The sequence below is a fragment of the Cebus imitator genome, unplaced genomic scaffold (genome assembly GCF_001604975.1).
Source record: "Cebus imitator isolate Cc_AM_T3 unplaced genomic scaffold, Cebus_imitator-1.0 Scaffold207, whole genome shotgun sequence".
Taxonomy (NCBI): domain Eukaryota; kingdom Metazoa; phylum Chordata; class Mammalia; order Primates; family Cebidae; genus Cebus; species Cebus imitator.
Window position 1 is genome coordinate 14,373 of NW_016107522.1, and position 14,264 is coordinate 28,636.

At 37.0% G+C, this 14,264-nt stretch overlaps 1 protein-coding gene across 1 annotated transcript in view; it reads right to left on the reverse strand.

The window, feature by feature from the left end:
- Positions 1–3,572: 3,572 nt before the first annotated feature.
- The window catches only part of MAP3K2 (mitogen-activated protein kinase kinase kinase 2), a 67,981-nt gene continuing 57,289 nt past the window's right edge, over positions 3,573–14,264 (reverse strand). Inside the window, exons 16-17 of the mRNA XM_017548413.2 lie at positions 13,692–13,869; positions 3,573–12,631 (exon numbers count right to left, since the gene is read on the reverse strand). Coding sequence (XP_017403902.1) covers positions 12,505–12,631; positions 13,692–13,869 — 305 coding nt within the window. The 3' untranslated portion in view covers positions 3,573–12,504. The remainder of the gene's footprint in view (positions 12,632–13,691; positions 13,870–14,264) is intronic.

Here is a 14,264-nt window from a genome sequence, read left to right on the forward strand (position 1 = left end):
AGCCAGGCATGGTGGTGCACACCTGTAGTCCCAGCTACTTGGAAGGCTGAGGTGGGAGAATCACTTGAACCTGGGAGGTGAAGGCTGCAGTCAGCTGAGATTGCACTACTGCACTATAACCTAGGCAACAGAGCGAGACTTCATCCCCCCCTCCCAAAAATTTGTTTTAATCAGTAGGCTTTAAATAAAACAGATTACCCTCAACAATGTGGGTGGACCTCATCCAAATCAGTTGAAGTCCTTAAGAGCAAAGACAGATTTTTCAAGGAAAAAGGAATTGTGTCTCCAGACTGCAGCATAGACAATTCTGAGTTTCCAGCCTTTGGTGCTCAAGACTCCTACAACATCAACTCTTACCTGAATTCCCAACTTGCCAGCCCCGACAAGTGCGTGAGCCAATTCTTTAAAATAAATATCTCTCTTGCCCTCTCAGGGGGCCTGTTTTTCTGGTGAACCTAACACAGATTTTTGGTGCAGGGAAATAGGGTACCTCTGTAACAACTACCTAACGATGGGGAAGTGGTTTTCGAATTGGGCAGTTGGTAGAGGCTGAAAGAATCCTGAGGCGCATGTTAGAAAAACCTCGATTGCCTTCAAGTGCCTTGGTGGAAACATGGGCTTCAAAGTGATTCTGGTGACAGCGCAGATGGAAAGGGGAATTATGTTATTGGTATATAACCTGCCTGAGTTGCATTCTGTTGGATGAAAAGTAGGACTTGTAAGTGATACGCTTAGATATTTTCCTGAGGAAATGTCTAAGTAATGGTTAAAAGTGGGGCCTGCTTTCTCCTTCCTGCTTATAGTGAAATGTGAGAAGAGATACACTGAAGGTGGAATTGCTCAGCACAAAGGAAGCAGAACTTGAAGATCTGGATAATTCTTAGCGTACCCACATTGAAGAAAAAAAAAGGAGAGAGAAAGCATATGCTCTGGAGAAACACTAAGGATGTGGACAATTATTTATTTGCAAGACATTAGGTGTGTGGCTTATAGATCCAATCACGCATCTCAGCAGAAACCTGGACAGTTTGGATGGGGGAACACAGATGAGATGAAATGAAGGAAGGCTTTTGAGCTTCCAGGATTCCACAGGTAGGAAAGGGATTGGCAGGGACAGTTCAGAGGCCAGTAAGACTGCTTCTGCCACCAGGGGACTGAAGAGGACAGGCTTGGGTTTGAACCCACTGCCACCACCTCCTCAGTGCTGAGAGTGCAGGGCTGCAGCCCCAAGGGGCCCTGAGGACAGAGCATCAGGCCAGTGAGGATTATTCTCAAGCCTTAAAATTCTAGGTCATTGGCCCTGTTAGGTGTCAGACTTCCTTGGGACCTGCAAGTCTTTTTCCTTCCCATTTCTTCCTTTTAGAAGGGAATGTGTCTATCCTCTGCCTATCCTGTTATAATTTAGAAGCAGGCAACTTGTCTGCTCTCATGGGTTCGTAGAAAGGAAATTTGCACCGGGCGCGGTGGCTCACGCACGTAATCCCATCACTTTAGGACACCGAGGCGGGTGGATCACGAGGTCAAGAGATCGAGACCATCCTAGCCAACACGGTGAAACTCCATCTCTACTAAAAATACAAAAAATTAGCTGGGCATGGTGGCACACACCTGTAGTCCCAGCTACTCAGGAGGCTGAGACAGGAGAATGGCTTGAACCCAGGAGGCGGAGGTTGAAGTGAGCCGAGATCGCATCACTGCACTTCACTTCAGCCTGGGCGACCGAGTGAGACTGTCTCAAAAAAAAAAAAAAAAAAAAAGAGAAAGAAAGAAAAAAAGAAAAGAAATTTGCTCCGACAGGAAACCTTACCCAGAGTTAATTGATTTGGATTTTGGTGATGAGATTTGAACTGATATTTAAATGATATTGGACTGTGAGTTGATGCTGAAATGACCGATTCCTGGTGATGTTGAGATGGGGTGAATGTACTTTGCATGTGGGAAGGATATGAAGTTTTAGGGGCCAGAGGACAGACTATGGGTTGAATTGTGTCCCCCACCCATCAAAAAGTTATTTTTTGTTTTTGAGACAGGGTCTTGCTATTGCCCAGACTGGAGTGCAGTGGTATGATCTGGGCTCACTGCAGCCTCAACCTCCTAGGCTCAAGTGATCCTCCCTCCTCAGCCTCCCAAGTAGCTGAGATGACAGACATGCCACCATGCCTGTCTTTTGTATTGTTTTGTACAGACTGGGTTTCACCACGTTGCCCAGGCTGGTCCTGAACTGCTGGGCTTAAGCCATCCATCACCTCGGCCCCCCAAGTGCTGGGATTACAGGCATGATCCACTGTGCTTGGCCCAAAAAGACATTTTGAAGTTTTAACTCCTAGTACCTCAGAACGTGGCCTTATTTGGAAACAGGGTCTTTATAGAAGTAATCGAGTTAAAATGAGGTCATTAGGGTGGGCCCTAATCCAGTAACTGGGGTCCTTATAAAAAGGGGAGTACACACATTTGTGTCTATAGACACACACAGAGCCCTACGTGCTGATGGAGGCTGAGACTTCAGTTATGCTGCCACAAACCAAGAGATGCCTGGAGCTATCAGAAGTTGGAAGAGGCAGCTGGACACAACGCCACGGAACACATGTAGTCCCAGCACTTGGGAGGCTGAGGAGGGAGCCCAGAAGTTCAAGGTCAGCCTGGGCAACATGGTGAGACCCAATTTCTAAAATATAAAAATAAATTGGAAGAGGCAAGGAAGGATTCCCTTGTGGATTTCAGAAGCAGCATGGCCCTGCCCACACCTTGATTTCAGACTTGTTGCCTCCAGAACTATGAGACAATAATTTTATTATTATAAGCCACCCAATTTGTGGTACTTTGTTACAATAGCCCATATTGTTGGACATTTAGAGTTTCAAGTTTGGGCTTTTATAGATCTAACTTACAACATTCACAATCTGTTTCTACAGGATTAATTCCTAGATGTAAATGGCTGGGTCAGAGGATATACAAGATTCTGAGGTTTAAGACAGGGTCTCATTGTGTCATGAAGGCTGCAGTGCAGTGGTGCGATCTCAGCTCACTACAACCTCTGCCTCCCAGGTTCAAGTGACCCTCCCACCTCAGCCTCCTGGGTAGCTAGGACCCTAGACCTGCACCACCACACCTGACTGATTTTTGTATTATTTGTAGAAACAAATAATTTCACCATGCTGCCCAGGCTGGTCTCAAAACTCCTGAGCTCAGGCCATCCGCCCACCTTAGCTTCCGAGTGCTGGGATCACCATACCAGGCCAATTCTGCGGTTTCTGATTTGTGTTAAGTTGCCCTTCATACCAAAGTATTAAATTATCTCCAACACCCTGTGACAGATCATTTCTTATACTCAGTAGGCTTGATAGTAGGGCGTTTGTTACAATCACCATTAGTTCTGATTCAGGTAATCAAAATGTCCAGGCAAAGATATACTAGAACAAGTTAGGGGGACATTGTAGACTTAGATACTGGAAAGATTTGGTTTAGTTTCATTGTTTTTAGATTTGTCTGTGCTTGATCTCCTAGAGTGCTCAACTCAAGCAGGGAGGGAAAACTAAATAAAATGTGTCCAAGAATAGATCTGGAAAAACCAATCACAGTGGAAATAAATATCAGCTTTATTAACACTCAAAGTGCCACTCATTTATGTTCATTCCATAGTCCAGGTTACTTAGAGTAAGCCTTTGCACCACAATCTTTAAAAAAAAAAATGAACGTGTAAGAAAAAGCAATTTTAATTGTGCTAATTATTGCAGGCCTTCATGCACGTAAACCTAAAGAAAATGTGTGCCAACAATATACAAATTTCCATATAAACAAAGTCATTGATCACTAACAAAATATAAACATGGTTTCTTTTATATTAAATTTTTTTAAAAAGCTATTTACCAGCAAGAAAAACCAAGTACCTAGAAATTATAAAACTCAGAAATTGTATACATTTTTACAAGCACAATTTTGAATGACAACACAAAGTCAAAATGTGCATGAAATGTGGCATGTACCACACTTTTTCTGGCTTCTGGTAGGTTTTCCTCATCACACCGGTTCCTTTTAACATAATAAGCTTAGTGACATTCAACAGTGGACTTTATTCCTAACACGAGTAATTTTACATGGTACCTCTCATTTAAAACAAAGTTTTCTTTAATACAACATTGTCTGATTGGAAATTTAATTTCCAATTCTTTTTCTGCCAGTTACTTAAAACACACAGTACAGTATAAAGACACACAATGTTATGTTTGGACATTTCAAAACCAATTTATAGTCAATTACAAAGAATCACAATCCAACATATTGTTTTATAAACCCAGTCTGACCTCGCGCAGTGACAGAAAAAAACTAAAAGCTGAAATCTTTTGGGGTGGAATACAGGAAATAAAGGCAGTAGGGCAGGCCAATAGCAACTGGAGATAGAAGTATCTTGACATCTCTTTAAGACATTTAGCTTCTCACATTTTTCCATAGCTCTGAGAATTCGAAGACCATTTTTAGTGAAGTGTGTTGTTGCTACTGCTAAAAACCTATTTTTCCTTTAATTTGCATTTCACAGAATTCTCTTAAACAGAATTTAATGCTTTTTCTTGCAAGAGTATTTTAATTGAGCTCTAAGTGTGATTTGTTTTCAATTCTGAAAATACAAATACATTTTGAATGGTTAAAAACAAAATTTTAAAAATACTTTTGATCAGCCAGCTGAAAACATATTCATATAGTAAATAACCTCAGAAAGCTTTTCTATATATTTATCACAACTAAATAGTACCCTTATAAAACAAGTTCATAACAATGTAGAAATGAAAATAAGAACTTACTGGGATATATACATGTACCTACAGACAAAAAATATCTCCACACAAACATACATCCCCAATACAGAGTTAAAAGCATACTTTCAACTTAGTAATGGATTTTATAATAGATTATAAAATTTTCTAATTTCTAGTAATGTTGAACTCCTGAGTTCTTCAACAAAGAACCATAGATAAGTATAGTTTGCAAAAGCAAAAAGGTCCATTTAAGTCAATAATAGCAGTGCAGTAACTGATGGCTACATATTGAAAGAAGTTAAAACATAAAGACAGACAGTAGTTCAACGCACGCATTCATGATGTTCACACACTCATCAATTATTGGTCAGAGTATTAAACAGTGTACAAATTAAACATTTCCAAAAATGTGCAAAAGTCATTCTTAATAGGAAAAAAACCCTCTGTACATAATTATAAACTGCCCAGCGTTCAACTGAGATTAAAAACATTTACAGAGAGAAACCAATAGGTTAAATATAGAGAATTTAATGGCTACATTAAAAAATGTACCTTATTATGTCAAAGGATAAATTTACAAATTGATAATCGTAGTTTGCAACAATTCAAAGTTTATTCTCAAATTTATCCAAGTTTACTTTTATTTACAATGAATAAAAAGAACCATGTGAAATGTAAGAGAAGTCAGACATTAAAAGTATTTTTGGTATTAACTCTTATAGTACTTCAGAATTTAGGATAGCAAAATTTTAAACCAATAATAAAAAAATGTAAACCATTTACTAATTAAGATTGCATTAAAACAACTGTTGGTTTTTGAAGAAGTATTCTTATCCTTAGACACTGTACTTTCAATTGAATAGGGGATATTGCAAGGGTTTGGCCCACTTCGTTTTGCCCTGAAGCCTCCCAGCTCAAATGTTTCCACTAGTCCTCTCGTTATTCCAGGTGAACATTCTTTGGAAAATAAGAATACATCAAATCCATTTTGTAGTCTAAGTATCTAACAGAGTTTAAGATGTAATTTTGTTACTTCCTTCTCCCCTCCAAGTAATGTTAATGCTAAAATCATCACTAGTTACATATGCTTTTAAAAATAAATTCTAGAAAAATATTTAAAAGAAAGTGAACTTTAAAAGTGCTTGCTTTTGGGTATGGTCATGAACTTTGCTTTCCTCAACTGCATCAAGGGATTCAGAAATTCTTATCTGGGGACAAGTCCTGCACATACAGTAGAGAGCAGACACTTCCCTTATGTTCCAAAATGTCTATGGCACAAAGCAGACTTCAGTCCAGAACCTCCTTTTTCCTCACAGCTTTGCTGAAATGCCCCTCAAGTCAAACATAAGTTCATAAATGTTATGACACTAGGAAGAAAGAACGCCATCACCCTGAGGCATCAGACGTTAATGTCTATGTGCATCAGTGGTCAAGTGACGTTAACAAGATTGGCACATGTACAAGCTTAAATTCATGTCTACATAGTTCCTCACTAGTGGAAGTAACTTCTGCATGTCTAAATGCAGACACTGATCACCTGTCCTTTGCCTTGAAGAATATACTAGAATACAAACTGTACTAGTACCTGCTTTATAATTTTTATACTATTCGCTTACAAGTGGACAGAAGTAACAGTGCTAATTATTTTGGCTATGTGAATTTTATAAAAGCTTTGGTTTAAAGTGATTCTGATAATACACATTGTGTTACAAAGAAGAAGTCATCAGGCAGAAAGAATAATGGTACCAATTTAATGCCTTTGCTGTTATTAACAAAAATACCATATGACTGTCAATTAAAATGCACAATTATAAAAAAATATTACATGAGACTCTATACAGGCAACAGATAAAATGTATTCTTTTCTTTACTGTAGCTATGACTCCTCCCTCATTTTTCTGAAGCTCAACCTTGAATGCTTGCATGACCACTGAGAAAAGAATCTCTAGGCTCCCCCAAGAGCTCATTTCCATCAACAGCTCTGGAAGGTGAGTATGGGGAGATGAGAGGCCTTGATACTTCCCACACCTACCGTGGCATCCCGCCCAAACCATGGCAGAAGTCAAAGTCAAGCCAAAGACAACTATGAAGTAGGAGCAGCCGCTTCACAGCATGCTTCCTCTAGCCAACCAAAAAGAGGTATAAGAGAATTTCCTTGTGAATACTTGGTAAGCTAAGGAAGCTTATTTTGATAATGTCTGGCAGAATTTCAGTTCCAAAAAGTTCATGAAGAACTATGTAAAATCAATTACTTTCTATTTAAGAATTATATATAAGCTTATTATTATACATATACACAAACTGAATTTTAATCTACTTTTAGCAACCAAGAGTGTGGCAATTTACAATAAATATCTTTATTATACAATCACTTATACTAGCTACTTGCGGAAAATGTACTGGTGTTCCTACCCAAGGATGACTCTACTCACTGTATGTCATCAGTAGGTAAAACATTTGAGCTGTTCTTCCCAAAACAGAAACTGATCTAATTGAACACTCATACCTTTTCCCTCCTTCCCATCCCTGCTTCCAACTCTAAACACCACACATACATGCACACGCAGACACACACACACATGCACGCGCTTCACAGAAAAGTAAATTAGGGTATTACTCAAAATGTTAAATGAAAAGTAAGGACTAGAATCTGCTATCCCTGGATTTTCTACTCATTGTCCTGTCTCATTGCCTTAACATTTGTAAACCACGTGAATGACTTCTTTAGGGCAAAAACAGGTACTGTAACTCTACTATGAAAATCATAACTGAACTATAATATTCCAAGAACTTGGACAGCGCCAATGTGATTGAAAATCAAGTATTCAACCCAGAACACATTCATGTCTCTTTAGAATGAGAATACCTCTTTCAATGCTTGTGTTGGGAATTCATGTCTAGTGGAAGCTGCAGCGTGTCTATCACAGACAAATCCTAATGTTTCTCTCCTAGCATTTATTTACTTATTTTTTTAAAAAAAGGAGGTAGAAAAGGGTAGGAGGAGGCAGGCATTAAGAAACATTTAAGGACCAATACACAGTCTAAGGCCAAATGAACTCGTGAGGCCTACTGATTTTGAAAAAAATCTTCATTTTGGTGGGTAACTTGAATTATTAATATAAAATAAAATTAAGGCATACAGAGAAAAGGCACTACTAAAAATTAACAATTGGATTGCTCTTCATTAACATTTAACCAATCTTAAAATTCAAATAAATATGAACATTACACTTGTAAAACAAAGGCCAAACTTAGTAATAAAACAATATGATCTCAAGAAATTGTCCTGATCTTAGTATAAATAACACTGTTGACAGAATTCAATTTCTATCAAATGTCTTGGGTATTTTCACAATTTAGACCAAAAGAAAGTATTTTTTTTTTCTTTAAAAGAGACACTGAGGGGGGGGGACAAAAGCAAACACTGTTATGAAATAAATGCTCCCCATCACTGGAACTGCTTGTTTGAGTAGACGCTGGGTTTTGCAGTAAGAGGGGATCCTGAGAGAGATGTTATGTGACCTGGTTGAGGAGGGGATCCCTCCAGTTGGGGAATACTTTTACTTTAATCCATGTTGTCAATGCCATTTCAGTTTATAACAGCCAATGATTACCTAAAATTGCTTTTCCCTTACTTCATAAAAAATAGGATTTTAAAACACCATTGCTGAACTTTCAGAGTTAGCATATGCCATAAAATTAAGTAACTGTTTGCCTATGTTCCTCCTAGATTGTGACCTCCTTTAGGGTGTTAATTTAGTGACCGACATAGTAAGTTACAGTTATTGAATAAACAAATGAAGAAGAGTCATTCTATTTATTAAAAAAGATAGATTTGTATACTTAATTGACACCAGGTGATTTTATATCAAGCTATCAGTTCCCAGACTCCAAATAAAATCACTGGCACAGAACTTTGCCATAGGCCAAGGAGTCTACATCTGGCTTGGTCATCCTACAAAACTATTCACATTTGATTTTATTTTCTAAGTGATTTCACATATCTTATTAACAACTCCATCTCGGAAATACTATGGAGCAGATCTGACATATGTAAGAGCTGGAGTAGCAGAAACTTAATCTAAATAAATAGTTTCATCTTTTTAATGCAGTTCCTATTGGGAATAAGGTAACGACTCAACGAAATCCAATTCACTTTACTCTGAAATCAAGGTTTAAAATTTTCTTTTATAGTTCAGCAAATGCATTAATATTTAAATTTCTTATACATGTTATGTAAGGGTAACTGTGCCTTTTAAAACTTTCTAAGGCAATAGTCATTTTTTTAAGTTAGAAAGATTGTTTTGTAAACAAGGAAAAATTTCAAGATATTCATACTGAAATTTTCAGTCTGTATACTTTTAAATACATTTTAAATAATTACCAACCCATCAAAATTTCCATTAGTCATTATATTTTTTAACCCCTTTATTCAATACAACACTTTTGTTTGCAATGTAAAAGATCTTATATTTGGTCCAAGCCTAAGTCATGCCACTTTGAATCTCTCAAGGCCTTAAGTAGAAAGGTATTTCCTGAAAAGCACATGTAAGACTGCTAGTGAATCTCCTCCAGCACCAAAAAGTCTGCCACTGTCAAAGCAGAATGCATTTTAAAGGCACAAAGTCAGCAGTCTGACCATTTTCCAGCGTCAGCAAAGAAGCATTACAGTATAGAAGAATTCAATTGTGCATTTAAGAAACAAAACACATTTAGAGTTATCTTAAAAAGTTCAAATTGCATTTGTTGATCCATACCATTATTAAAAGAAAAAAAATGGAGTGTTTTATTTAACTTCCCCTGATGAAGCTGTTTCCTTTCAAAAATTTCTTTTTTAAATTTACTTTTGGTCTTCCATAACCTCTACCCCCACACCTTCAAGCTTTTTTGTTCTAGTAGTTTTTATATATATTAACTTTTATTGTGGTTTTTGGTAACTTCACAACTTGTTTGAAATAAATTCACATCATATTTTATATAATAACTCTGTAAACTATTAGTCTATTTTTAAGTCTTTACATAAAGAACATTACTTTCCCATAGCTAATAATATTTTTCTTATAAAGCAAAGGCCTTCCACAGCAGTGTTAAAGTAGTAGTTTCTTTTCAGGTGCCTGTATTTTCTATAGCATTTAGAAAAGAAAACAGAGACTGATAAAAGCAGCCAGTTTTGCTTTGGGTTCTACAGTCTCACTGGATTTCTCTCTAAAAAGCATTTATCTTATATTCTGCACTGCTGGTTACCCTGACAGACCAAAAATGAGCCAAAGGAAAAGCACAACTACACAAGACAGATACGAAGGAAAAGCCCACTGGTCGAGACCATGATCTTGCTCAAGTAGAAAAGATGCCCTCACTCATAAAAGATAAGGAAATTATAATAGATCCACACACTTGGGGATTGTTTCTAGAACAAGATTTGGCAGTTGCTTTACCAAGGCAGGTGTACCTCATTCTTGTTCTTCCCTGCAAACTGCTTCGATTTTGAGTATGAGAAGTGTTGACAACTAATTTTGTGCTTTGACTTCTTCTTAGACTAGCTAGTGGAATTTCAAATATTCCTACAGGGAATGTTAGGTAGGACCTAGGCAGAGTAAACCAAGATCCACCTAAGTTCAGATACTGAAAAGAGTCCATAAATAAGCACACCTTTTGGCAGAAAGTAAGCATACCTGAGTCCCTTATGAATCCCATGAAAGGGATTTTGGGGCTCCAGGAAGACTATTGTTTTCTAGACCTTTAAAAATAAAGTACTTAGCACTTGCTTTAACAGGCTGAAAAAACTGCAAGCAGCCAAATTACTGATAATTTCATGTTTTATAGCTGCACAATTCCATTAGACATAGTGGGACATTTCCCAGCTGTCTTGTTCCATTTAAAGTCCTTGCTCTTAATGGATACATTGTACTACAAATTCCTGGCAGCTTTTTAACCTTCCCACTAGTAGTTAAAATGTTGTTTGGATATGCTTTTTTTTTTTTTGCCCAAAATTATGAATTTTAAGGAAAGAATATATACAGATAGCTGAGTTCAAAAAGCTCAGTGTTCAAATTCATTTTGTTTCTAAAATGAAGAGTTACCTATTTGGGTGCAACATGCAGCTGGTAAAGTGATCGCTATTTGCTGAGATCATTCACCGTTGACCTAAAGCAGCAGTATCTGCTCACATAAAATCCTCAATTTGCATTACATCACTTTCTCTTTGAAATTTCCTTTCCTCTCTTGCATTTACTGCTTTGTAAATAGCTGTGTTCAGTTTATAACTGGGACTGATCTTTACATTAGGGTTTCTCAACCTCAGCACTTTTGACATTTTGGGTGGGGTAATTCTTTGAGGAGTAAGGTTGCTTTCCCTGTGTATTACAGTCTATTTAGCAGCATTCCTGGCCTCTACCCAATTCATGCCTCTAGTATCCTCCCGGTTATGACAACCAAAAATGTCTCCAAGAATTGCCAAATGCCTAGTGAAATTATCCTTGCTCTACTTTTGGCAACCACTGTTTTACATGATACCTGTTTTTTGTTTGTTTGTTTGTTTGTTTTGAGGTGATTTAGTATTCTGTGATCCCAAGAACAAAGGTTTCATCTTCTGACATAACACATAAATATTACTAACTGAATCTTAAGGAATGTTATCTATAGGGAATCAGGAGCTAGAAACAGAAAGATGGTATACATGATTTTGATTATTTCTCCATTCCTTTAATTTTGGGACTTCCCCCTCAAGTAAAACAAAACAAAATACAGTTTAAAATATACTAAACACCTAGTTCTTTTTTTTTTTTATTTTTTTTTATTTTATTTCTATTGACTGGCAAATGTGGTCTCTTCTACTGCTCACACATTTAATCAGAACAATATCCTTTTGTCTTTTATTTGGATTTGCTCATGACTTGACTTTAAAATAAAAAAGCTGTGTGTGTGTGTGTGTGTGTGTGTGTGTGTGTGTGTGTGTGTTTTAAAGCAGAAAGCTATCCCTCAAGGTTTACAGATTCCAGTAACATGGATCTATTATAGTGTATTTGCTTATTATACTGGTTAGGATTAACAAATAAACATACCTCTTAGAGATTTGTATCTTCTATCAAGACTCCTACTGAGCAAAAAGCTTGGTAGACAGAGGTTAGGATCTAAAGAATACAGATACAAGAAGAAACCTATATTCTTTAAGTTGAGTACCTACCCTAAAGTTTAGGGCTCAACCCCATAAATGAGGATATAGTTTAAATACTATCACTAAAAACTACAAATTATACATCATTTTCTTCTCCTTGTTTTCCATGTCTTCCCATCACCACTAATAATGTCAGTGATAGAGGAAAAGACTCTACAATCTTTAGGTATTCCAAATGATTTGTTTGTGTACTAGAAAGAGTGACTATGTACTAAAGTGCTTTATCTCTCTGAACCACATCAGTACATTATAAAAATTAAAAAAAAAGTTTCAAGTTCTTGTAAGGGAAAAAAGATTAAATATAAAAAATTTAGGTTATTATTATTAAACAAATTTAACCAAGAATCAAGAGAAATACTTTCCCTCTTGTCTTTTTTTCTCCCCCATCTCTCTTTTTTTATAAAAAAGAAAAGTGCAGTCAGAGAGAAGGTGAATGAATAGATGGGAGCTAGGTAGAGGCACAGGAGAGGTTACTGGCTGCTAGTGATAATGCACAAACATGTGCCTTAAGAGTTCATCAGCTGAAGGTCTCAGTTTGGCCCCTACAAAAATCCGTTTGAGGAAATCTCGAGTATAGTCTCAGACATGAGGTGGCAGCTTTGGGTTTGTTGGCTGAGTGGCGATTTTAAAGATGGCAGCCATTGCTTCAAATTCAGCCCAAGGAGGCTTTTCAGTTAGCATTTCTACCACAGTACATGCAACACTCCTGAAAAGAAACAAAAAGAAATACATTACACAAACAACAACATGAGAGAAAGCTAGTTAGCTAGAAAATGAGAAACAGGCATTAAGTCCATATACATTTAAATATGACTTAATTTCAAATTCAAAGCTTCATTAAAAAGGTCTAATTTCATAAAACTAATTTAAACATAAAAATCAATTAAAATAAATAACAATTTAATGACTATCAATTCAAACAGTTGGGCAAAGAACATTATTCATCTTATTATTTTTGTTTTATATAATTTCTAGCCTGACACTAAAAATAATTTTTATCTTTAGCTTACAAAGAATATAAGCATTAGAAATCAAATGCCTTCAGGTGCCTAAAATGAACATTTATTTAATTCTTTTCTGGGTGGGAAGTAGAAAATAATCATTTCATGTTCTAACTTAAAATTATAGAAGAATTAAAAATGAATTATAAGACACAACAAAGATGAAGTACTTTTAAAATTGTTTAGACAAAATAACTGTTCATTTACTTCTGTAATAGCAAAAAGCTTTTTAATGCTGAGGTTTGCTTAAGACAAAATCCTTCCTAAAGAATGGAGACAGGTTCAAGGATTCTAAATATTTAGTAAATTTATTTATTTTTATTTACTTTGAGACAGATTTTTGCTCTGTCACCCAGGCTGGAGTGCCATGGTACAGTCTCGGCTCACTGCAATCTCCACCTCCCAGGTTCAAGTGATTCTCCTGCCTCAGCCTCCCAAGTAGATGGCATTACAAATAATTTTTGTATTTTTAGTAGAAGCGAGGTTTCGCCTTGTTGGCCAGGCTTGTCTCCAACTCCTCAACTCTGGTGATCCTCCCGCCTCGGCTTCCCAAAGTGCTGGGGTAATAGGCATGAGCCACGGAGTGTGGCCATATTTAGTCAATTATAAGCCTTAGTAAGGCATAATTAATATAATCTTTGCAATTCTTATAGCCTATTTTGAAAGTACAAAAGATCATTTACATCTGCCTCAGTAAATTCAATCCCAGGTGGAAATACATAAGGCTGCAGGTGGTTTTCAAGCAAACTTCACATCAAAACCTACCAGATATCTGCTTTTCTTCCATAGCCTTCTCCACTGATTACTTCAGGGCTCATCCAGTATGGTGTGCCCGTGACAGACTTCATTCCTGTCCCTGAGAGACAGATGGTCTGAAGCCGTTTGCTGGCCCCAAAATCTCCTAGTTTGACGTTGCCTGTTGAATCGCGCAGAATATTTGCGCCTAAAAATAAGAAATCATCTCATTTCAATAGTTTTGTTAGTCTGGAATATAATATAAAAGAACAATGTCAGAGAATTAGTTCATAGACTCTTGATTTGTCCCCAAAGTAAGGCTGCTTTTCATCTTTTCTGGCAGTAGCTGGCATAACGCTAGTCACACAGGTGGTACTCATTAAGGATTTGCTGCAAGAATACTTATTCAAGACCTAGAAAGCTGCTATTGGAAAGGACTGGTACAGGTTGGAGGTGAAGGTGAAGAGGAGAAAGGGGAAAAGGGATAAGAATGAAACTCAGTGAAGGACCAAGAAAGCCCCCCCGTTTCTCTGTCATAAAGCAAGAAGGCCATGGCTGAAGCTTATTTCCCTGAGAATCCAACCTTTTCTCAGAAACTTCCTT